The sequence below is a fragment of the Orcinus orca genome, chromosome 1 (assembly GCF_937001465.1).
Source record: "Orcinus orca chromosome 1, mOrcOrc1.1, whole genome shotgun sequence".
Classification (NCBI taxonomy): domain Eukaryota; kingdom Metazoa; phylum Chordata; class Mammalia; order Artiodactyla; family Delphinidae; genus Orcinus; species Orcinus orca.
Genome location: NC_064559.1, coordinates 91386604 through 91409427, shown reverse-complemented (window position 1 = coordinate 91409427; position 22824 = coordinate 91386604). Strand labels below are relative to the sequence as shown.

The 22824-nt window shown below is 41.4% G+C and overlaps 1 protein-coding gene and 1 long non-coding RNA gene across 4 annotated transcripts in view; one reads left to right on the top strand and one right to left on the bottom strand.

Annotated features, from left to right (window-relative positions):
- Positions 1-1835: 1835 nt before the first annotated feature.
- On the top strand, positions 1836-21238 carry LOC117197529 (uncharacterized). Its single transcript, XR_004478185.2, has 2 exons — positions 1836-16250; positions 16364-21238. It is a non-coding gene; the product is annotated as an uncharacterized LOC117197529 (long non-coding RNA).
- ALDH9A1 (aldehyde dehydrogenase 9 family member A1) overlaps positions 16645-22824 on the bottom strand; it is a 28397-nt gene continuing 22217 nt past the window's right edge. For 2 of the 3 annotated variants that reach the window (XM_004282047.4, XM_033409744.2), the window contains 3 exons: positions 22053-22194; positions 18978-19090; positions 16645-17399 (listed from right to left, as the gene is read on the bottom strand). In XM_004282047.4, coding sequence (XP_004282095.1) covers positions 17305-17399; positions 18978-19090; positions 22053-22194 — 350 coding nt within the window. In that variant the 3' untranslated portion in view covers positions 16645-17304. Of the gene's footprint in view, positions 17400-18706; positions 18784-18977; positions 19091-22052; positions 22195-22824 lie in introns of all 3 variants that reach the window. The other variant, XM_033409743.2, reaches the window with a different exon arrangement.

Here is a 22824-nt window from a genome sequence, read left to right as displayed (position 1 = left end):
GAGAACAATGCGAGTTGGCAGAATGAGATGGCTGTTCCAGAAATGAATGTGGCCCTAAACTACTTGACCGTAATAGTGTCTAGATCTGTGCTTTCCAATACAGCCACTAGCCACATAGGACTATTTACATTTAAATTTATGCTATACTATATAAATAAAACAAACAAAAATATCAGCTCTTTAGTTGCTCTAACCACATTTCAAGTGTTCAGTAGCCTTTGAGGATTAGATAGGATTTGAACCCAGGCCTGACTCTCAAATCCATGCTTTTTCCATTGTACCCCACTACCACTTTGAGGAGCTAAAACATTTAAGGATAGAATGCCCTGGTCAGCAATTGAAGATGGTCAGCTTTGGCCAGGTGACTGCCTGGAGTCCTCAGGGCATTGGATGAAAAAGCTGGACTAGATCAGTGTTGGTTCATGAGAAATTTTCACCAGTGGAGAGCAAAATAAGAAAAATGAGGACTGTTTTCATAAAGCTTTAACTTGTATTCTTTTTTACATTAAAATGTCCCTTATGAAATGATGGTGGTGATGAATAGTATGGTTTTTTTGTTCCTGACTTAAAAAGATAATATAATTAAAAATTTGTAATAAGCTAGGGTTGTGGTTTGGGTTGATTTTATTTTGATTTTTGCCTTTTTGGTTTTTGTTTGATAAGAAATGCACCTAAAGAGACTGGAGAACTTGTTAAGGTTTCTTTTCTCATCAGAGTATAGGAGGCATCAGTGAAGCAGGGCAGGGGAGACATGGAGACAAAGTTGGGTTTTCACCTTTGTTGGAAGTCTTAACAGGGTATGCTTTTCAAAGTAATATCATCCATCTTTGTCATTTTGCTATTATAGAATGGGCCCAAAGAAGTTTTATAAGGAACCCAACACATGAAAGGGTGCCGTGGTTGAAGTGGGGAACCCAGAGCTCTGCCTTTTCATTTCCCTGTTTCCTCCACCAACACACTTCCAGGGCACGCAAGGGCTGGGCAGAATCCAGTTTGTATCAATGCCATAGAGAATAACCCTGACTGGCAAGCTAGTTTCTATTAAATTCCCTGGTCTCGTGGAGAAAAAAAAAAGGGGCATAAGTACTGCTTCCACTCACTGCTGTTCCACAGGGTACATTCCGAAGAGTCAGTTTATTTCTATGGAAAAACACATTCTGAGTTCTGTTACAGGTGGAAATTAGAGAACCATACCAGTCTACCGTTGCTCCATACTGAACCTCAAGTGTCCCCCCCTCGCAGGTAGGTATATGCCCTTGAGTTTATTAGCCTCCCTAAGCCTCCATTTGCTCAGCTGTAGGTTGAGGATAATGATAATACTTACTGTATAAGGTTCTTTTTTAAAAATTGAAGTATAGTTGATTTACAATGTTGTGTTAGTTTCTGGTATACAGCAAAGTAATTCAGTTTCATATATATATATATATATATATATATATATTCTTTTCAGATTCTTTTCCATTATAGTTTATTACAAGGTATTGAATACAGTTCCCTGTGCTATACAGTAGGTCCTTGTTGCTTATCTATTTTACATATAGTTTGTATCTGCTAAGCCCAAATTCCTAACTTATCCCTCCCCCATCCCCTTTCCCCTTTGGTAACCATAAGTTTGTTTTCTATGTCTGTGAGTGTATTTGTTTTATAAATAAGTTCATTTGTATCATTTTTTAGATTCCACATATAGGTGATATTATTTGATACGTCTTTGTCTGACTTATTTCACTTAGTATGATAATCTCTAGATCCATCCATGTTGCTGCAAATGGCATTATTTCATTTTTTTCATACCTGAGTAATATTCCATTATACACACACACACACCACATCTTCTTTATCCACTCATCTGTCAATGGACATTTAGATTGCTTCCATGTCTTGGCTATTGTAAATAGTGCTTCTATGAACATTGGGGTGCATGTATCTTTTCGAAGTATGGTTTTCTCCAAATATATGCTCAGGAGTGGGACTGCTGGATCACATGGCAACTCTATTTTTAGTTGTTTAAGGAGCCTCCATACTGTTCCCCATAGTGGCTGCACCAATTTACATTCCCACCAACAGTGTAGGAGGGTTCCCATTTCTTCACACCCTCTCCAGCATTTATTATTTGTAGACTTTTCGATGATGGCCATTCTGACCAGTGTGAGGTGATACCTCACTGTAATTTTGATTTGCATTTTTCTAATCCATTGCTAATTAGCAATGTTGAGCTTTTTTTTATGTGTCTGTTAGCCATCTGTATGTCTTCTTTGGAGAAATGTCTGTTTATGTCTTCTGCCCATTTTCTGATTGGGTTTTGTTTTTCTGGTTATTGAGCTGTATGAGCTGTTTGTATATTTTGGAAATTAAGCCCTTGTGGGTCGCATCGTTTGCAAATATTTTCTCCCCGTCTATAGGTTGTCTTGTCACTTTATGGTTTCCTTTGCTGTGCAAAAGCTGATAAGTTTGATTAGGTCCCATTTGTTTATTTTGCTTTTATTTCTATTGCCTTGGCAGACTGACCTAAGAAAACATTGCTATGATTTATATCAGAGAGTGTTTTGCCTATGTTCTCTTCTAGGAGTTTTATGGTGTAATGTCTTATATTTAAGTCTTTAAGCCCTTTTGAGTTTATTTTTGTGTATGGTGTGAGGGAGTGTTCTAACTTCATTGATTTACATGCAGCTTTCCAACTTTCCCAACACCATTTGCTGAAGAGACTGTCTTTTCTCCACTGTATATTCTTGCCTCCTTTGTCAAAGGCTAATTGACTGTGGGTGTGTGGGTTTATTTCTGGTCTCTCTGTTCTGTTCCACTGATCCATGTTTGTTTTTGTGCCAATACCATGCTGTTCTGATTACTGTAGCTTTGTAGTATTGTCTGAAGTCTGAGAGGGTCATGCCTCCAGCTTTGTTCTTTTTCCTCAGGATGGCTTTGGCAATCTGGGTCTTTCATGGTTCCATATAAATTTTAGGATAATTTGTTCTAGTTCTGTGAAAAATATCATGGGTAATTTGATAGGGATCACATTAAATCTGTAGATTGCTTTGGGTAGTGTAGCCACTTTAACAATACAGATTCTTCCAATCCAAGAGCATGGGATAACTTTCCATTTCTTTGAATCATCTTCAGTTTCCTTTATCAAGGTTTTACAGTTCTCAGATATAAATCTTTCACCTCCTTGGTCAGGTTTATTCCTATGTATTTTTTAAATGTGATTTTAAAAGGGACTTTTTTCTTACTTTCCTTTTCTGATATTTCACTGTTAGCGTAAAGAAATGCAACCAATTTCTGTATGTTAATCTTGTATCCTGCTACCTTGCTGAATTCGTTTTATCAGTTCTAGTAGTTTTTATGTGGCATCTTTAGGATTTTCTAAATATAGTATCATGTTATCTGCATGTAATGACAATTTTACCTCTTCCCTTCCAATTTGGATACCTTTTATATCATTTTCTTTTCTGATTGCTGTGGCAAGGATTTCCAGTACTATGTTGAACAGAAGTGGGCATCCTTCTCTTGTTCCAGATTTTAGCAGGAAGGCTTTCAGCTTTTCACCACTGAGTATTATGTTCACTGTTAATTGTGTTGAGATATGTTCCCTCTATACCCACTTTGGTAAGAGTTTTTATCATGAATGGATGTTGAATTTTATCAAGTGCTTTTTCTGTGTCTATTGAAATGATCATGTGGTTTTTGTCTTTTCTTTTGTTGATGTGGTGTGTCACATCAATTGACTTGTGTATTTTTTAAAATCAAATCGTATCGGGAGAAGTAATTTATTTTATGGAAAAGTTTTAAGGCTTATCCCATTGAAACAAAGGAAAAGTTGAACCAAAGAAAACTTTACAATAGATTATATTGCATGAGCTCCAACAGGTAATGGGAAATATATGTACATATTAGATTACATATACTTTGAATAAACAAAGAAGTATTACTATGATGTTAATATTTTCATGTGACCAACACTGAAGGATAAATTATGCTTGTAACTGGACTATAAATTAATAGTTCACCTGGTTTCTCTATGCCAATAGAAAAGACTTCTGACTTTTGATTAGATAGCTATAAGCTGCATACTTTTTCCAAGTAAACTAAGCAGTTTTGTTTTGTTTTGATTTGCATATGTTGAGCCATCCTTGTGACCCTGGGATCATGGTGTATGATCATTTTAATGTTTTGTAGGATTTGGTTTTCTAATATTTTTGTTGAGAATTTTTGCATCTATATTCATCAGAGATATTGGCCTGTAGTTTTCTTTTTTGTTAGTGTCCTTGGTTTTGGTATCAGGGTGATGATGGCTTCATAGAATGACTTTGGGAGTGTTCCCTCCTCTTCAGTCTTTTGGAAGAGTTTGAGAAGGATTGGTATAAGTTCTTCTTTGTATGTTTGGTAGAATTTTCCAGTGAAGCCATCTGGTCCTGGACTTTTCTTTGCAGGGAGTTTTTTAAATTGCAGATTAGTGATTGGTCTGTGCAAATTATCTACTCCTTCTTGATTCAGTTTTGGTGGGCTGTATGTTTCTAGAAACTTGTCTATTTCTTCTAGGTTGTACAATTTGTTGACATATAATTGTTCATAGTATTCTCTTATGGTTTTTAATATTTCTGTGGTATCAGTTGTTATTTCTCTTCTTTCATTTATTTTATTTGGATCTTCTTTCTTTTCATCTTGGTGAGCCTGCCCAGAGGTTTATCAATTTTATTTTTTCAAAAAACATGCTCTTGGGACTTCCCTGGTGATGCAGTGGTTAAGAATCTGCCTGCCAATGCAGGGGACATGGGTTCGATCCCTGGTCCGGGAAGATCCCACATGCCGCGGAGCAACTAAGCCCATGTGCCACAACTACTGAGCCTGCACTCTGCAGCCCCCACACCACAACTACTGAAGCCTGTGCACCCTAGAGCCCACATGCTGCAACTACTGAGCCCATGCTCCACAACAAGAGGTACCACTGCAATGAGAAACCTGTGCACCGCAACGAAGAGTAGCCCCTGCTCACCACAACTAGAGAAAGTCTGTGTGCAGCAATGAAGACCCAACTCAGCCAAAAAAAAAAGCAACATGCTCTTGATTTGATTTTTTTCTATTGTTTTTTACTCTCTATTTTATTTATTTACTCTTTGATCTTTATTATTTCCTTCATTCTGCTGACTTTAGGTTTTGTTTGTTCCTTTTCTAATTCTTTTAGGTGGTAGGTTAGGTTGTTTGAGATTTTTCTGTTTTTTGATTAAGGCCTGTATTGCTATGAACTTCCCTCTTAGGACTGCTTTTGCTGCATCCCATAGATTTTGTTTAGTTGTGTTTTCATTGTCAGTTGTCTCAAGGTATTTTTTAAATTTCTTCTTTGATTTCATTGTTGACCCATTGGGTTTTTTTGGAGCGTGTTGTTTAGTCTCTGTGTAATCATTTTTTTTCCTCGTTTCTCTTTCTGTGTTTTTTTTTTTTTTTTTTTGGTCTGCGTTGGGTCTTCACTGCTGCACAGGCTTTCTCTAGTTGCGGCAAATGGGGGCTACTCTTTCTTGTGGTGTGCAGGCTTCTCATTGTGGTGGCTTCTGTTCTTGCGGAGCATGGGCTCTAGGCGTGCAGGCTTCAGTAGTTGCAGCACACAGGCTCAGTAGTTGTGAATCGCGGGCTTAGCTGCTCCGTGGCATGTGGGATCTTCCCAGACCAGGGATCGAACCTGGGTCCCCTGCATTGGCAGGTGGATTCTTAACCACTGCGCCACCAGGGAAGTCCCTGTGGTTGATTTTTAGTTTCATGCTGTTGTGGTCAGAAAAGATGATTGAAATCATTTCTACCCTCTTAAATTTGTTGAGGTTTGTTTTGTGTATTAGTATGTGGTCTATCCTAGAGAATGTTCCATGTGTGCTTGAAAAGAATGTGTATTGTTTTTTTTTGGATGTAATGTCCTGAAAATATCAGTTAAGTCTAACTGTTCTATTGTGTCATTTAGGATCTCTTTTGCCTTATTGATTTTCTGTCTGGAAGATCTGTCCCTTGATGTCAGTGGGGTGTTAACGTCTCCTACTATTATTGTATTCCCATCAATTTCTCCCTTTATGTCTGTTAGTATTTGTTTTATGTATTTAGGTGCTCCTATATTGGGAGCATATATGTTAAGAAGTATAATATCCTCTTCTTTTATTGATCCTTTTATCATTATATAGTGTCCTTTTTTTAATCTTTCTTTATAGTCTTGTTTTAAAGTCTATTTTTTTCTGATATGGATCTTGCTACACCCTCGTTCTCCTGTTATTCCCATTTGCAAGAAATCTTTTTCCATCCCCTCACTTTCAATCTGTGTGTCCTTCGTCCTAAAGTGGATCTCTTATAGGCAACATATTGTAGGCTCTTGTTTTATTATCCAATCTGCCACTCTATGTCTTTTAATCAGAGCATTTAGTCCATTAACATTTAAGGTAATTAATAGATATGTATTTTTTTTTGCCATTTTAAACCTTGTTTCCCAGTTGATTTTGTATTTCTTCTTTGTTCCTTTCTTTTTGTTTTTCCTTTTGTGGTTTGATGGTTATTTTCGTATTATGCTTGCGTTCTCTTCTTTTTGTGAATCTATTGTATGTTTTTGTTTGTGGTTACCCTGGTTTTCAAGTATGTTAAACCATTACTATATCTATTTGCTTTAGATTGGTAGTCATATAAGCTCAAACACATTCTAAGAAAAAAATCTATATTTTTCTTACTCCCATCCCCCACATTTTATGATTCTGATATCCTCTTTTACATCTTCATGCTTATCCTTTTGCTGTTCATTGTAGTTATAATCACTTCCACAAAAAATTTTTGATTTTTTTAAAATCTATATACTGGCTTATTTTAGTGTTTTACTTTCCTATTGTGATTTTCTCTTTCCTTTATAGATTCTTGCTTCTTTTCTATTTAGAGAAGATTCTCAATCTTTCTTTCAGGATAGATTTAGTCTTGCTGTACTTTTAAATTTTTGCATGTCTGAGAAATTCTTTCTCTCTCCTTGTATGATCAGGCCACCCAAGACGGTTTTTCTCCTGCTCTGTACATCCCCTTCTCAACCAGTGCCTGCTTCACCTATACCCTACTCACATGACTGACCTTCCTACACATACTTGCCCCCACCTCAGCTAGTTCTTCCTACATATTTGCCCCTAGCTAATGACTGTTCTAACCTTTAGATCAGAATATCTCCACCATGATTGATAGCTTATCAAAGGGGCAGTGAGGGGGTGTTCCCCTCTGCTAGTTTCCCTGGTAACCAATAAGCCAACCTGACCTCAATTCTCCCTATAACGGGTAACCTTGCCCTCACCCCAGGAACAAAGATTGCCACCATGTCCTGCCCATCTGCCACACACAGTGGGGTGTTGCTCCAGGACCCTGCTTCAGTCATGTAAGATTCCCCCATCCGTTAAACCATTAATGTCTCTGTCACTGACTCGGGGCTCTTTCTTTGGTCTCAAGGATGGACAAGTACAGAGCTTGTAGGCCTGCAGGGTGCAGCCCAACAATTGACAAAGCCAGCAAGTAGACCCAGGAAACTCCTGTGAGCACAGAGATATCAGGAAATAAGGACAGGGAATGGAAAGTTGCAGGGACTGTCCACTAACACATGGGGTACAAAAGTTGTGGGAGAAATCCCAGTGTGGCCGTCCACTACACATGGGGCCCATAAGTTGCAGGGGAAATCCTGGGGTGGCTATCCACTAGTATGTGGGGCCCTGTGGTGGCTGTCCTTGATGAATGAGGGCTGACAAGAGAGTATGGAGAACAATGGCCTAATGGCTCTGCTACTGTATTAAAATGAGCCTTTTGTAATTGGTTTGGCTTTAATCTTGGGTGTGTGCATGAGTGCCCCAGTATATGAGTCCAAATCCTGTTGTCTCTCCTTGGTTTTGACCCTTGTTAGGGAGTCCTGGTAACTTGAGTGCTGATGCATGTTCCTCTGAAAGTGATGGATATGAATGTGAGTGAATGATATGTACTACTGTCTATCACTATTATTTGTTTAAACTGAATTAGCTATTCAGAAATTGAAAAAATTCCATGAAAATGTCCAAGATGGGACTCTTGACATTCTAAAACTGGTTTCTGCATATGCCATTAGAGGAAATTAGCTTTCTAGAAGGAAATGGTATTTCTCTTCCTGTGCCTTTGAGATGTAAATAATCTACCTGTGAGTGAAGGGGGAAAAAGAGACCCTCTTAAACTCTAGGAAAACTGTGAGGTCTCTGTGTCTATATAGATATATGTATGTCTATGTGTACCTTATAAATATGATGTGTCTCTGTCTCCAAATGGCACGGTGAAGATTGGTTTGTGGATGAGCTCTGTTTAATTGGCTTAAAAGAAATTAAGCACTTACATAAATTCTCAGAAAGATAAACTGTCCAGAATGAATTTCAGGTTCACATGATCTGGGAAATATTCAGTACTGAACTGATATCTGCTATTGAAACTACTTAAGCTTGTTGGTTTGATTAATATAGATATGTCTTTAGAGTCATCAGTGTTAAGTATAATACTTCTGTTGTACCTAAGTTTACAAGAGGTAAAATAAGACCTTAATATATCTGTTGCAAATCTGTCAGCAAGGAAAATAACTTGGGGACTTCCCTGGTGGCGCAGTGGTTAAGAATTCGCCTGCCAATGCAGGGGACACAGGATCGAGCCCTGGTCCGGGAAGATCCCACGTGCTGTGGAGCAACTAAGCCAGTGTGCCACAACTCCTAAGCCTGCCCTCTGGAGCCCACATGCCACAACTGCTGAAGCCCGTGCGCCTAGAGCCCATCTCCACAACAAGAGAAGCCACCACAATGAGAAGCCCATGCACCACAACGAAGAGTAGCCCTCGCTCACCACAACTAGAGAAAGCCTGCACACAGCAGCGAAGACCCAACGCAGCCAAAAATTAACTAATTAAAAAAAGAAAAGAACTTGATATAATGAAACTTTAAGGAAATGTAAATGAGATAAGAGATTTGGGACAAACTCTCTAGGAATTACTATGTTTTGGGAATGTCTATCTAAAATAGTCTCTCCAGATTTTGGCAACTTGAAACTAAATGAAGAGAATTCACTGACTATCTGGGTCATTTCAAATAGGATAAAATATTGGAACATTAATTGCCAGGTGGGTCTAAGTTTACCTACCTTTGCCTTCTTAGGAGAGGAAGACTAAAGCGTAAGTTTTCCAATCAGGAAATGCTGGTATAAAAAAAGTTCACAATTACTTACTCCTTGGTTTTTGCCAGAGATTGAGGTTTTTAAGGGTTAAGATTATAATGTCATAATTTTAGTTATTATAACCAAGTTTCTTTATTGATTACATTGTAATCAGATGTTTAACTATACCTTTTTAAGTCTTCTGTCATTTATAGACAATTATTGTTGTACTCTGATGCTCTTGCAAAAAGTGCTCCATCTTCAAGAAGATTCATAGGAAGGACTTTTTGACAAGCACAAGTCTCAGAAGTTTCAGCTCACAGTGCTGAACTGGGTAAGAAATCAAACAATGCTAATGGAAAACCTGATGATCTCATAAAAAGTTAAAAGGATTGGTTACTGAGTGAACTGGTATATATGGTTATAATTTTTATGGTTTTTGTCTGGAGTATTACTGGTTTTGATCTATGTTTTCCAGATATAGGGAAGCCCTTCCCTTCAAGTTAGTTATGACTTCCAGCAATTTGTTAAACTATACCTTTGGGTAGAATTGAAACATTTTTCTTTTCTCTCTACCTGGTCCCTCCAGAAATTGAAGACTCTTGGGTTCCAAGCAGGTGAATGGGAAAGACTGTCTCCTGGCATGTGCAGGAATCTCAATATTTGGGGGACTTCTACAAGAGGGGACTCCACCAAGGCAGAGTTGATGGCAGGCCTTGGTATGGCTTTCCTGGCCTTGAGAGGCCTTTTGGGAACTCAGTCTGAGACTTCTGAGGAATTCCACAACAGCCAGTTTGGAGGAGCCTAGGTGGCCACTGTAGGTGTGATTTTGGACATATTCCTGTATTACTGAAAACTTGTTTTCTGAACTATATTACAGACCTGCACAAAAACGACAGGCAGCTGTGGTTGATATTATCTCAGAATACGGATACGGCTTGTATTTTGCTTAATGGTCATGATCTTCCCTGTGTTGTGCCTGTCAGGTGTCTTACATTTTGTTCCTAGCCTGAGTGGAGGAAATCTATTTGAGGACTGAGCAGCAACAATAACCTCACTGAGAAAAGAGTCTAATTGCTGGGTTAATGGCAACAGCCAAGATGCCGTTTTTGTCTTCCTCTGGATTTCCATGAAAAATCGACCTGGCTAATGTGACCATGTGGAGACGACTGACAGTGGCGGGGTGGGGGAGGGGCAGGGGAAGACCCTTACCATCGTCCTGTCCCACATGCCAGTACGTCAGAAGGACCCTGTCGGTAAACATTACCATGTAACACATCATACACTTTGACTGCCCATGAGCCCCCCCCACCCAGGCTATGCTGTGTGGAGTGGAATAGGCTGGCTTCTGGACACACATGTCCAACTAGTGTGATTAACTGTTTTTTTGTTTGGAAAGACCTAATGCGTCCACCCCTAACAAAACATGGGGTAACTGCTGACTCCACCAGAATGTATTTTTTAGAGCCGAGGCCTTCTCCTCCCCATGGGGGTTGCTCGGGATTTGTGAAAAACAGGGTTGGCCTTACCTTCTTTATAACCAGACAGGGCACTGCTGCTATTGACTCCCTCTCCATTACCCCAGTAAGTGCTTGGCTCCAAAATTTGCCCACATTCTGGCAAATGACTGTTCTTAGCCTACTAGGTATCTTACTCTTGATGCTCTTTGGCTGCTGCCATCTGTATTTGTGGCATCTGGCTGCAGTGCCCCCCTACACACCTGACCCCAGGGATATCACAGAAGAAGGGCAGACCAAGATTGTGAGGGTCGTGCAGCGTACGTAGGGGTGGAGTGTATGATCAGGCCACCAAGATGGCTGCTCTCTGCACATCCCCTGCTCAACCAGTGCCTGCTTCACCTACACCCTACTCACATGACTGACCTTCCTACATACTTGCCCCCAACCCAGCTAGTGATTGTTCTAATCTTCAGATCAGAATATCTCCACCATGATAACTTATTAATGGGGTGGTGAAGAGCATGCCCCTCTGCTAGTTTCCCTGGTAACTGATAAGCCATCCTGACCTCAATTCCCCCTATAACTGGTAACCTCGCCCTCGCCCCAGGAACAAAGACTGCTGCCATGTCCTACCCACTGTCTGCCACACATGGTGGGGTGTCGTCCCAGGATCTTGCTTCAGACATAAAAGATCCACCACCCTTTAAACCACTGAGGTCTCTATCACTGACTCCAGGATCTTTCTTTGGTCTCAAGGATGGGCAAGTACAAGGCTTGTAGGCCTGCAGGGTGCAGCCCAACACTCCTTCTATTGTAAATGATACTCTCCCTGGGTAGAGTATCCTAGGTTGCAGATATTTCCCTTTCAGGACTTGGAAGGCATCTTGCCACTCCCTCTGGCCTGCAACGTTTCTGTAGAGAAACCAGCTGATAGCCTTATGGAGGTTCCCTCTGTTTTTCTCTCGCTGCCTTCAGGATGCCTGCTTTAACTTTTCCCATTTTAATTATTAGATGTCTTGGTGTAGGTCAGTTTGGGTTCATCTTGTTTGGGACCTTCTGTGCTTCCTGTACCTGGATATCTGTTTCCTTCTTTAGGTTTGGGAAGTTTTCCACCAAAATCTCTTCAAGTTCATTTTTGATCCCCTTTTTCTCCTTCTGGGATCCCTATTATGTGTAGATCGGCTCACTTTACATTATCCCATAGGTTTCATATATTGCTTTCATTTTTTTTCATTAGTCTGTCTGCTGTTCTGACTGGGTGATTTCAGTTATTTTATCTTCCAGATCACTTATTCATTCTTCTGCATCATTTAGTTTGCCCATGGCCAGGACCGTCTGTGTAGGTCTGTTTTCTGCCTACCACAATGCAGCTACTGCACTGCCCTCCGAGCCTCTGAAGCTCCCTTTCTGTCCCAGCTGATCTCCCAGCCACTGAAGGGGCTTCCCAGAGTGAGGGAACTTCTCCTCTTTCACAGCTCCCTCCCAGGGGAGGTGCTGTCCTAATTACTTTTTTTTTTTTTTTTTACTTTGGGACAGGTGCTGTCCTAATTACTTCTTTTTTTTTCTTTTGTCCTACCCGGTGATCTTTCTTACAGCTTTGGTTGTATGAGATCTTATGCCAGAGTTCAGCAGGTATTCTGTGAGAACTGTTCCACATGTAGATGTATTTTTGATGTATTTGTGGGAGGAGGTGAGTTCCACGTCCTTCTATCCCGCCATCTTGACCTCCACCTGTCCTTACTGTATAAGGTTCTTGAGGATCAAACCTAGCGCGGTGCTCCCGTGGCCAAGGGCCAGCTCAGTTTCCAGCACAAGACGTGGTAGGAAGCAGGAGAGCCACCTGCTGGTGAAACTTCATCCATCAAAATCAGCAACCAGGTTATCTTCTTATGTTCCAAGGACACCCCCAGAGTTTGCCCCACTTTCCTTTCATCCCTATATCACTTGCCTCCAAAGATGCTCTCCTAACTCAATCGAAAACAGCTCTCTCAGTTCCCTCTCTTAAGCAGCACTGTCCAATAGAACTTTCTGACATGATGGAAGTATTATTCAACTGCACTGTCCACTGTAGTTACCACAACCCATGTGTGGCATCGAGTACTTGAAATGTGATGAGAGCAACTAAAAACCTGAGTTTTTATTTAGTTTTAATTGTATTTAAATAGCTAAATGTGGCTAGTGGCTACTGTACTTGGATAGCACAGCAGTAAAGCAGTGGTTCTCAACCTTGTCTGTCCCCTAAATTCACCCCAGCAGGGACCTTTTAAGAATCCAGATGAGCAGACCACACCCCAAATCAATTAAATTAGAATCTCGGTATTTTTTAAGTTCTTTCTGGGTATTTCAAACATGTGTCCAAAGTTGAGAACCGTTGCTCTAAAACCAGTGTTTGGCAAACTATACTGCGTAAGAACTTCCTGGGGGTCTTGTTAAAATGCAGATTCTGATTCAGAGGCCTGAGGTGAGAACTGAGATTCCACAGGTCAAACAAGCACAGGCTGCTGCCCCTGGGCCACACCGAGTACCAAGGCTCTACCCCAGCCCTTCGAATCCTTTCACTCACGCAAACATTAGGTACTTTCTGAGCCCAGTGGCATGACAGTTCTGGCTTTTAGAGTTTCCATTCTGATCGGAGAAATAATAAGCTTGTAATCTCAAACAGTGGTAAATGCTTTGAAGTAAATAAAACAGTGTAGTGGGATAAGGATGTGTGCGGCCAACTGCAGATTTAAGGAGGTGAATGTTTAGTTTTTGGCTTTCAGGAGCCTACAGGTGAAGATCTAGAAAAACATGCTCTCTGGGGAAGAGCGACAGTGAGTGTGAGGCTCCTGAGGCAAGAAAAGGCCTGGCAGAGTAACGCACAGGTGAACGGGGAGAGTGACAGAGGTGGGAATCAGAGAAGGGCAGTGGTGGTCACGGTGAGGAGTTTGGACTGTGTTCTAACTGAACTAAAAGCCGCAGCAGGGCCTTAAGCAAGAGCATGAGGAATGCTGATTTACTCTGAAGAGATCTGCTCACTGCTGATCTGACTTTCTGATAGTTTTTCACAGCATCATTTAACTGCTAAGACTTGGTCTCCTCTTTCCCCTTTGCTGATTTTTTTCCCCCTCACACTGTAAAAAGACATGCAAAGATAGGTCTCTAGGTATAAGAAAAACCAAGGAATCATTTTTACTTCTGAGGAAAGCCAAACTCAGAACTACACATTTCAGAGAAGCTAGGGTGGAGACTCTGCCACTGGAAGAAGCAGGCAAGGAACTCAGGGTTGCCCCCCTTCTCCGGAAGCTCCTGGTGGATGACCTCCGTGGATGGTGTCAGTAAACTGTAGCCCACCTTCCTTCTGCCAGATTCTTGCCTTAGGCAGCAAGAGGATTGAAGGTGTAAGAAATAAAGAGCAGCAGGAGGAAAGAAGGGACCCAGTGGCCACCTTTTGTGTGAAAAAAAACCTGCCGAAGTGAGAGACTGCCTCTGTTTGGAGTCACAGAAAAGCCAAGCCAGAGATCAGGACTCTGAGCTATTGCAAAGGAGTAAGCCAACATGGGTCTTGGTTTTCTTCTTTCTCTCATTAATACAATTCCAAAACCATTTCTATCAGTAGCAGTTAAATGACACTGTAGCACAGGAAGCTGTCAACCAAATAAATCTTAAAATGCATATAAAAGGACATGAGTTGAATAAATTTACACGTGGCCTCATGAGGATACAGGGTTAGTTGGCAGTTATTACCTTCAAGAAAATCCTAGGAAAGATATGCACCCAAATGTTAACAGTAGTTACCTCTAGGAGATAATATTAGATGGCAGAAGGAAAAAGAAAGGTACCTTCTGCTTAACTTTCAAAAGTTAATCAAAATATTAGTAGAGGTACTTCCTGGGTGGTCCAGTGGGTAAGACTCCATGCTCCCAATGCAGGGGGCGCGGGTTCGATCCCTCGTCAGGGATCTAGATCCCGCATGCCACAACTAAGAGCCTACATGCCACAACTAAGACTTTGCACGCCACAACTAAAGATCCTGCACACCACAACAAAGATCCTGTGTGCCGCAACTAAAGACCTGGTGGAGCCAAATAAATAAATATTAAAAAAAAAAATACTAGTAGAGAAAAAGGAGACTCCAGGAGCATTTAACTAGATGATACAGCTTCTTCTACATCAAAGGAAGGCCTGGCCTCTTGGTTAAATCATGTTTCCTTAAGTGCATTTTGTACATATTATTACTCTAAGATGCTTCATTAACAAACAAGAATCTTTGTTCAGGTAAATTTGTGAAGTACGATAGCTGATGACATCCTGGAACACACTTTGGACCACGCTGGGCGCGGTAGGCTGCATAATGCCCCCCACCAGCTATGTCACATCTTAAGTTTCGGGACCTGTGAATATTTTATGGCAAAAGGACACTTTGCAGATATGATTATGTTAAGGATCTTGAGATAAGAGATTATTATGGACCATCTGGTGGGCCCTCAATGCTATCGTAAGTGTCCATATAAGAGGGAAGCAGAGGGGGATCTGACCACACAGAGAAACAAGGCAATGGAAGCAGAGACTTGATGCTAAGCTGCTGCTGCTAAACAAAGAGGAGGAGCCATGAGCCACAGAATGCAGCTCTAGAGACTGGAAAAGGAGGGGAAAGATTCTCTCCTAGAGCCTACAGAGGGAGCATGCGCTGCCAACACCCTGGTTTTGGCCCAGTGAAACCATTTTGGACTTCTGACCTCCAGAACTACAAGGTAATAAATGTGTTGTTTTAAAGTCCCCACATTCGTGGTAATTCGTTACAGCAGTCATACGGAATGAATACAATGAGTTAAGGTCTAGGAATCGGGGAAGGAGAGCAGGAAGCGTAAGAGTTAAAGTCCCACATAGCTGGATTGGAACTCTACTCTTCAACTTACTGACTTGGCTGTGGTCCAGCCTTCTCCAATTCTCAGCTTCTTCACCTGAAAATTGGGGCTAACGACTTCCTCATGTTTAGTGTGAGTATTCAATGAGAAGGGAAGTAGCAGATGGATCGCAGGGAGTATTCAAATGTTGGTTCCCTTTCCCTGGCTGTTTTCTCTTCAGAGGAACTGCCAGAAACTTGTCTTCTCCCAGGCGGCTCCTACTGTGGAAGTCACACAAGGACCCAGGGTGACCCCCGAAGACCCAGGGTGAGATCATTGTTGGCCTTGCTCGGTATCATGTATGTGCGCGCTGTGCGAATATCCATCGAGAGAGGCTGATTCAATTGTTCTCATCCTCTAACTACAGTTTCTGCCCATCATAATAGATAATCAGATGCAGGCCCAGTAACAAGAATCATCCCTTACCTCTTAGCTACCGTGATGATTAATTTTACATGTCAACCTGACTGGGCGATGGGATGCCTGGGTATGTCTATGAGGGTGTTTCCAGAAGAGATCAGCATTTGAACTGGTGAACTGAGTAACGCAGACGGCCCTCCCCATGTGGTGGGAATCATCCAATCCATTCAGGGCCCAAATAGAACAAAAAGGCAGAAGAAGGGCAAACTCACTCTCTCTGCTTGAGCTGAGACATCCATCTTCTTCCCTCAGACAGCAGCACTCCTGGTTTTACACCACCAGCTTTCCTGGATCTCCAGCTTATGGAGAGCAGACTGTGGGCCTTCGCAGCCGCCATAATCACGTAAGCCAATTCCTATAAGAAATCTTCTCTTATACGTATCTGTTCTATTCTATTGGTTCTGTTTCTCTGGAGAACCCTAATACCACTATTAAATCTAAATTATTCCCCTGAAGGGAAGATAAGAGGGCAGGATGAGGATCACTGCAACAGTCTGAGAAGCCACCATGATCTGACAGCCCTTTAAGGACAGGCCCAGTTTATCTGGGCTGGGAAGAACATGGAGCCCAGAAGTCTGAATGGGCCACTGAAAGTTCATTACAGCAACAGAAGCCTGCCCATGTGTACTCACTGCAAAGAAGGTCAAATCCTCTGCCTTAAACGTTTAACTTTAGCCCTATCCTGTGTCCTCCTATAACCCTGAGATGTGTATAGCTTCAAAACATGACACTGAAAGGACTGACGGTGTGATTTATTTAGTTTCAGTATACTGCAGTGGATTACAAATAATCTGTACGTTTAAAAGGAAACTCTTCTGTCGTAAGAGAGCAAGCTGTAACTCAAGGACTGGAGCCGGTTTCCCCCATCCCCGCAGCGCTGGCTCTGGCCAGTCAGCATTCACACCAAACAGACCCGTCTATTAATTAGCCAAGCCCTCTCTCCCGACTGCCAGCCTTCTGAATGGAATGACAAGGGGCCATGTCTTTAAAAACGTCAAGGAGCAGAAATCTCTGCTGATTCCCCCAGGAACCTCTATAAAGGCATGGGTTCTTTAAAGCAAGCTAGAGAATGAACCTGTCAGTGGGTCGGCTCTGTGGAAGAACAATCCTGGTCCCTCCCCCTGTTTTCCAGTAGTGTGCTAGTGGCTCTCAAAGATTTCCCAGAAATTTGCTTTAAGGAAAATCACAGCTTTCTTGATTAGCATCTAAAAGGCACTTACGCATATTTTCACTTAGGAAATTGATTGAGCGATGAAGAGTAACACTGAACCATTCTCTTATCCTGAATGGCCAACATTCTGGATCTAAACTGGTAGGTGGCTGCACCGCCGCGGTCAAGAGAGCCGCTTCTCATTATTCCCAGGCCCGGCCGTGTTCACTGGCTTCTCTGCACGTTTTCAAAAAGCAGACTCCACGTCACCCATCTCCACACACACAGTCTTTAGTTGTGAATAATATTCAATTGTCACACGGCCATTCTCTCTGCCAAACCCTGAAAGGAAGAGAAGGGGTGAGGGTGAGCCATTGCGGTAATCCAGCCAGTGACCTGCAGAAACAGGCACTGCTCCCAGGGCTGGAGAAGAGTGCAGAGCCAAGAAGTTCTGGGATCAAGTCCTCAACTGCATGTATTAACTGTGGAGCTAGACGTGGGAAAAGTAACACACTAGCCTTCGGGGATGGGGAAATATTTAGGTTTCATTTCTTACCAGTACGACTCTTAACTTCTAGTATCTACTCTTCTAGGCTAAGGTCTAAAAAATGTTCAGACTTTCTTATCAAGCATTAGAGCATTCTCTACAATTATCAATCAACCTGATGCCTTTGAAAGTCAGTGCTAACTTAAAACTTAACTCTACATAATAGGCTTATTAACCTTCTCTTACACTAAATCTGTAAGAGCACCTACTATTTATACTCTGTCCACTCACGTGGGGAGTGGACCCTTTAGGCTCTCAGGTTACTCAAAGCCAAGACACTGCCCAATCAATAGTAGATGAGGTTACAGGACAGCCTTGTGTCCCCTACCCCAGACCGAGGCAGGCTCTGCATCCTAAGAGCAAGGCCCAGTCTCCAAAAATGCACATCTCCAGGGGGCATCATTCCAAATGGGACATACACAATGGCCCTGCTAAGGCCTCACTCTGCCTTTTGTTCCTTTCCAAATCCTCTCAGCATGGAGCCCACTGGGCATGTTAGGCCAGCTTTCTGTCCCTCTCATCTCATATAGGCATATCCATGGGCACTGATCCAAAGATTCAGGTTTAGGGAAGGGAAAGCTGGCCTCAGAGGCCCCACTGAGGCCAAAGCTGCAGATTGCAAACAAACTGAGGGTTATGAATTAATAAAACAGAGCCTTGGTTCCTACCCTGCATTTAGGTCTGTGTTACAGCTCCTCCAGGTACCCCATAGGGACAAGAAGGACTAGTGAAGTATGACTAGAGAATGCCAGAATGATACCAAACGCAATACCAAATAAAACTGTCAAATTAACACCCACCATCTCATCATCATTCATCCGTGTTTATATGTTTGCCAACACGGTGATGGCCATAAATATCTGCCAGGAGAGTAGGGGTCGGACTCTTAGAATGGTGCACCCACGAAGTCCAAACCAATTTTCATACAGAATTGGTGAAATTAGCAACAAACTCCAAAGAAAGAACCTCAAAGTAATGGCTATGTGCCTGATGCCTCAAATCTCCTAACAGACTAGATTTACAAACTTGCCACGGTTAGAACGCCTACGGGTGGTTTCACACTTAATGGCTATCACAGACTGTGAGGAAAAAGTAATCCTACCCATGAGATAAACCTTTTTCAGATATATGTCAGCTGTTCACAATCCAGTCTACACATCAAAGCCTTCTGGAGAGCTTCTGGAAAAAAATAAAGACACTCAGCTTCCATTCCCAGAGACGGATACAGTGGGCCTGGGGAGGACCAGGAATTCATATACTTTTCCAGGTGATTCTGATACACAGACGGGTTTAGGAACCTGTTCCATAAGGACCGAATTATGACCAGTGTTTCTAGAGACGGGGGTTTGCTTTCACAGTTCCCAGATCCTCACCTGACTTCTTATATCCACCAAAGGGCAACTCCACTGGGCTGACATTATAGTTGTTAATGAAGCACATTCCAGCCTGAAGCTCAGCCACCACTCTGTGGGCACGCTGGATGTCCCTATGAAGAAAAAAATGCATTGGTTATTCACAGTTTCTTTTGCTACAACCTTACCAGGAAAAGTTAGACGGTCACTTCTAAGGGTCTCAAAACATTGCCAAATTCTTGTTTCTTCAAACTGTGTTTTAAAATCTTATACCATCCATGCAAAATAGATAAGGATTTGAATTTTACAGTCTCATCCAAACGCATGTATAAAATAAGCAGCAGCAACAAGGGTGCCAAAACAATTCAATGGGGGAAAATAGTCTTTTCAACAAATAGTGCTAGAACAACTGGATATACATATGCAGAAGAATGAAGGAAGATCCCTTTCTTACACTACACACAAAAATTAACTCAAATGGGTCACTGACCTAAAATGTCAGAGTGAAAACCACAGAACTCTTTGAAGCAAACAGGAATAAATCTTCATGACCTTCGGTTAGATACAATCTTCTTAGACATGACACCAAAAGTAACAGATACAGAAAAAATAGAATAATTACACTGACAAAATTTTAAAATTCTGTGCTGCAAACGAGACTATCAGGAAAGTAAAAAGACAACTCACAGAAATGCAAATCAAAACTGATACAAGACACCACTGCACGACCTCTAGGATGGCTAAAATCAAGAGAACCGACAATAACAATTGCTGACTAGGATGTGGAGAAACTGCAACCCTTATACATTGCTGATGGGAATGTAAAATGGTAAAATGGTACTTTGGAAAACAGTTTAGCAGTTCCTCAAATAGTTAAACACAGAGTCACCATAGGATCCAGCAATTCCACTCCTGGGTATATACCAGAAATGAAATATACAAATATCCACACAAAGACTCATATATGAATGCTCATAGGAGCATTATTCATAATAGCCAAAAAGTAGAAACAGCCCAAATGTCTACCAATGGGTCAATGAATAAACAAAATGTGATATATCCATACAACAGAATATTACTCAGTAGTAGAAAGGAATAAAGTAGTGATACATACTATAACAGTAAATGAACTTTGAGAAGAAGCCAGTGGGTGAACTAAGTGAAAGAAGCCAGTCGTGAAGGGTCACATACTGTATGATTTCATCTACGTAAAATATTCAAAATATGCAAATCTATAAAGACAAAGTAGATCAGTGGTTGCCAGGGACTGGGGGGGGGGGGAATGCAGAGTAACTGTTATTGTTCTTAGAATGAAGAAAATGTTCTAAAATTAGATTATGACAGTTGTACAATCTGTAAATATACTAAAAACGATTGAATTGTACAATTTAAATAGGTGGATTGTTTGGTACATGAATTATCCCAACAAAGCTGTTTTAAAATAAAAAAGGGAGTTACCCTCCTTTGTAACTGGCCTTTGTCTGTATTTTGGTGGCGAAGCAAAGCAAGAGGAGAGACTTATCCCACTCAATCCTCAAATCAAAAAAAGCAGCTCCTGGGACTTCCCTGGTGGTGCAGTGGTTAAGACTCCACACTCCCAATGCAGGGGCCCTGGGTTCGATCCCTGGTCAGGAAACTAGATCCCACACGCATGCTGCAACTAAGAGTTCACATGTCACAACTAAAGAGCCCGCCTGCCGCAACTAAGGAGCCCACGTGCACAATTAAGACCCGGCGCAACCAAATAAATAAATATTTTAAAATATACATATATATACAAAAAAAAAAAAAAGCAGCTCCTGGGAATTCCCTGGCGGTCCAGTGGTTAAGACTCTGTGCTTTCACTGCCAAGGGCCTGGGTTCAATCCCTGGTCGGGGAAATAAGATCCCGTAAGCTGTGAGGCACAGCCCAAAAAAACAAAGCAAAACAAAACAAAACAAACAAACAAAAAAGCAGCTCCTCAGAGAGGACTTTTAGGGTAGTGAAACTACTCTGTATGATATTACAACAGTGAGTACAAGTTATTATACATTTGTCCAAACCCATAGAATGCACACCAAGAGTGAACCCTAATGTGGACTGTAGTCTTTGGGTGATAAAGATGTGTTCACGTAGCTTCATCAGTTCTAACAACTGTTCCACTCTGGTGGGGGATGTGGATCACGGGGGAGACTATGCATGTGTGGGGCAGGAGGAGCTGGGAAATCTCTGTACTTCCACACAGTTTTGCAGTGAACCTAAAAGTGCTCTTAAAAATAAAGTCTATTAAAAAAAAAAAAAAGTAGCTCCTCACTTTTTTCTTCAGAACTCAAAAAGAAGCTACTACATCAGGTCCTCAAGGGAGACTTGGGTCTTCCATCCCACGTTCCTGACCACAAATCTACAAAAAATAATAACCTTGTATGTCATTAAAGAAACAGCATAATCCCAAGTGTAAACAATCTTAGAAAACTGCCTACTACTGCCAAAGACTAATCAGAATTTGTACATAAACAAGCAACCTGCAAGAATTTTCTAAGAAATTTTTCTCCGAAATCACTTTTTGTTTTTCTTATAGTGGTTAAAGTTTATGTACAAAGATATTAATCCCAACATTACTTACAACAGTTAAAATTGGAAATAGCACCCTAAATACACAACAATAGAAAAAAGGCCCACATGTGTTACAATGCATTCCAATTTAGGGACTTCTATAAAGCTAAAAATCATGGCTTTGAAGGATACTGCCCAGTATTTATATGCTTATGGATTTCTAAATTCCTTGACATACATGTTTTTAATAGGCACCTAACATGATGCTTTACATAGATCAGAAACTTAAATATTTATTCAATGTATGAATGAAAAAAGGATAGAATTTTCATCAATAAAGCTAATAGCTTAATTTCAACTCAACACTAGGGTTCTCTAGCTATTCAGGGCTAACTGTGAAATGCTACTTTGCCATCTTTTGACTTTAACTGAAGCAAATAGAAAGTGCTGATGAAAACGCAGTGAGGGCAAACTCCAGTGAGGGAACAAGATCAATTAAATATCTAAGAAGACACTGCAGCCCCATTTCTTCAAAGCCACTTGGGGTGTCCTTCCCCACCTACCTGGTGAAGACACCAGCTGCTAGTCCGAAAGTGGTATCATTGGCTCTTTCCAGAACCTCAGCTTCAGTGTCAAATGATAAAATGGACATAACCGGTCCAAAAATCTCTTCTTTTACACAGGTCATGTCATCTCTACAATTAGCTGCAAACATTATTAAAAAACCAAACATCAGCAAAGGAATGATTATTTCTGGCACGTTAAAATTTCCTGTTCATAGTAAACAGTGAATACACGGCTTTAGAGAAATTTCAAGGTGACATTTTCAGTGTGAATATAAATCCGAGCATCCTTTCTGCAGGACGATTCAACACTATGTATTAAGGAGCCATGGCCTCTGTGTTCATTCTAAATCTAATTTTTTGAATTCATCATAAGGAAATAGCTAATGAGGTGTACAAGGATGTACACACAAGGACTTCCATCACAACATTCCTGTGACAGTCAAAACTAGAAGCAACACACTAGACATCCAAAATAGATGGGATGATCACGTGAATGGTACACAACCCAATGATGAACTTCTATGAAGCATCAAAAAGTAATGTTTTGGGGCTTCCCTGGTGGCGCAGTGGTTGGGAGTCCGCCTGCCAATGCAGGCAACACGGGTTCGTGCCCCAGTCCGGGAGGATCCCACATGCCGCGGAGTGGCTGGGCCTGTGAGCCACGGCCGCTGAGCCTGCGCGTCCAGAGCCTGTGCTCCGCAACAGGAGAGGCCACAACAGTGAGAGGCCCGCATATCGCAAAAAAAAAAAAAAAAAAAAAAGTAATGTT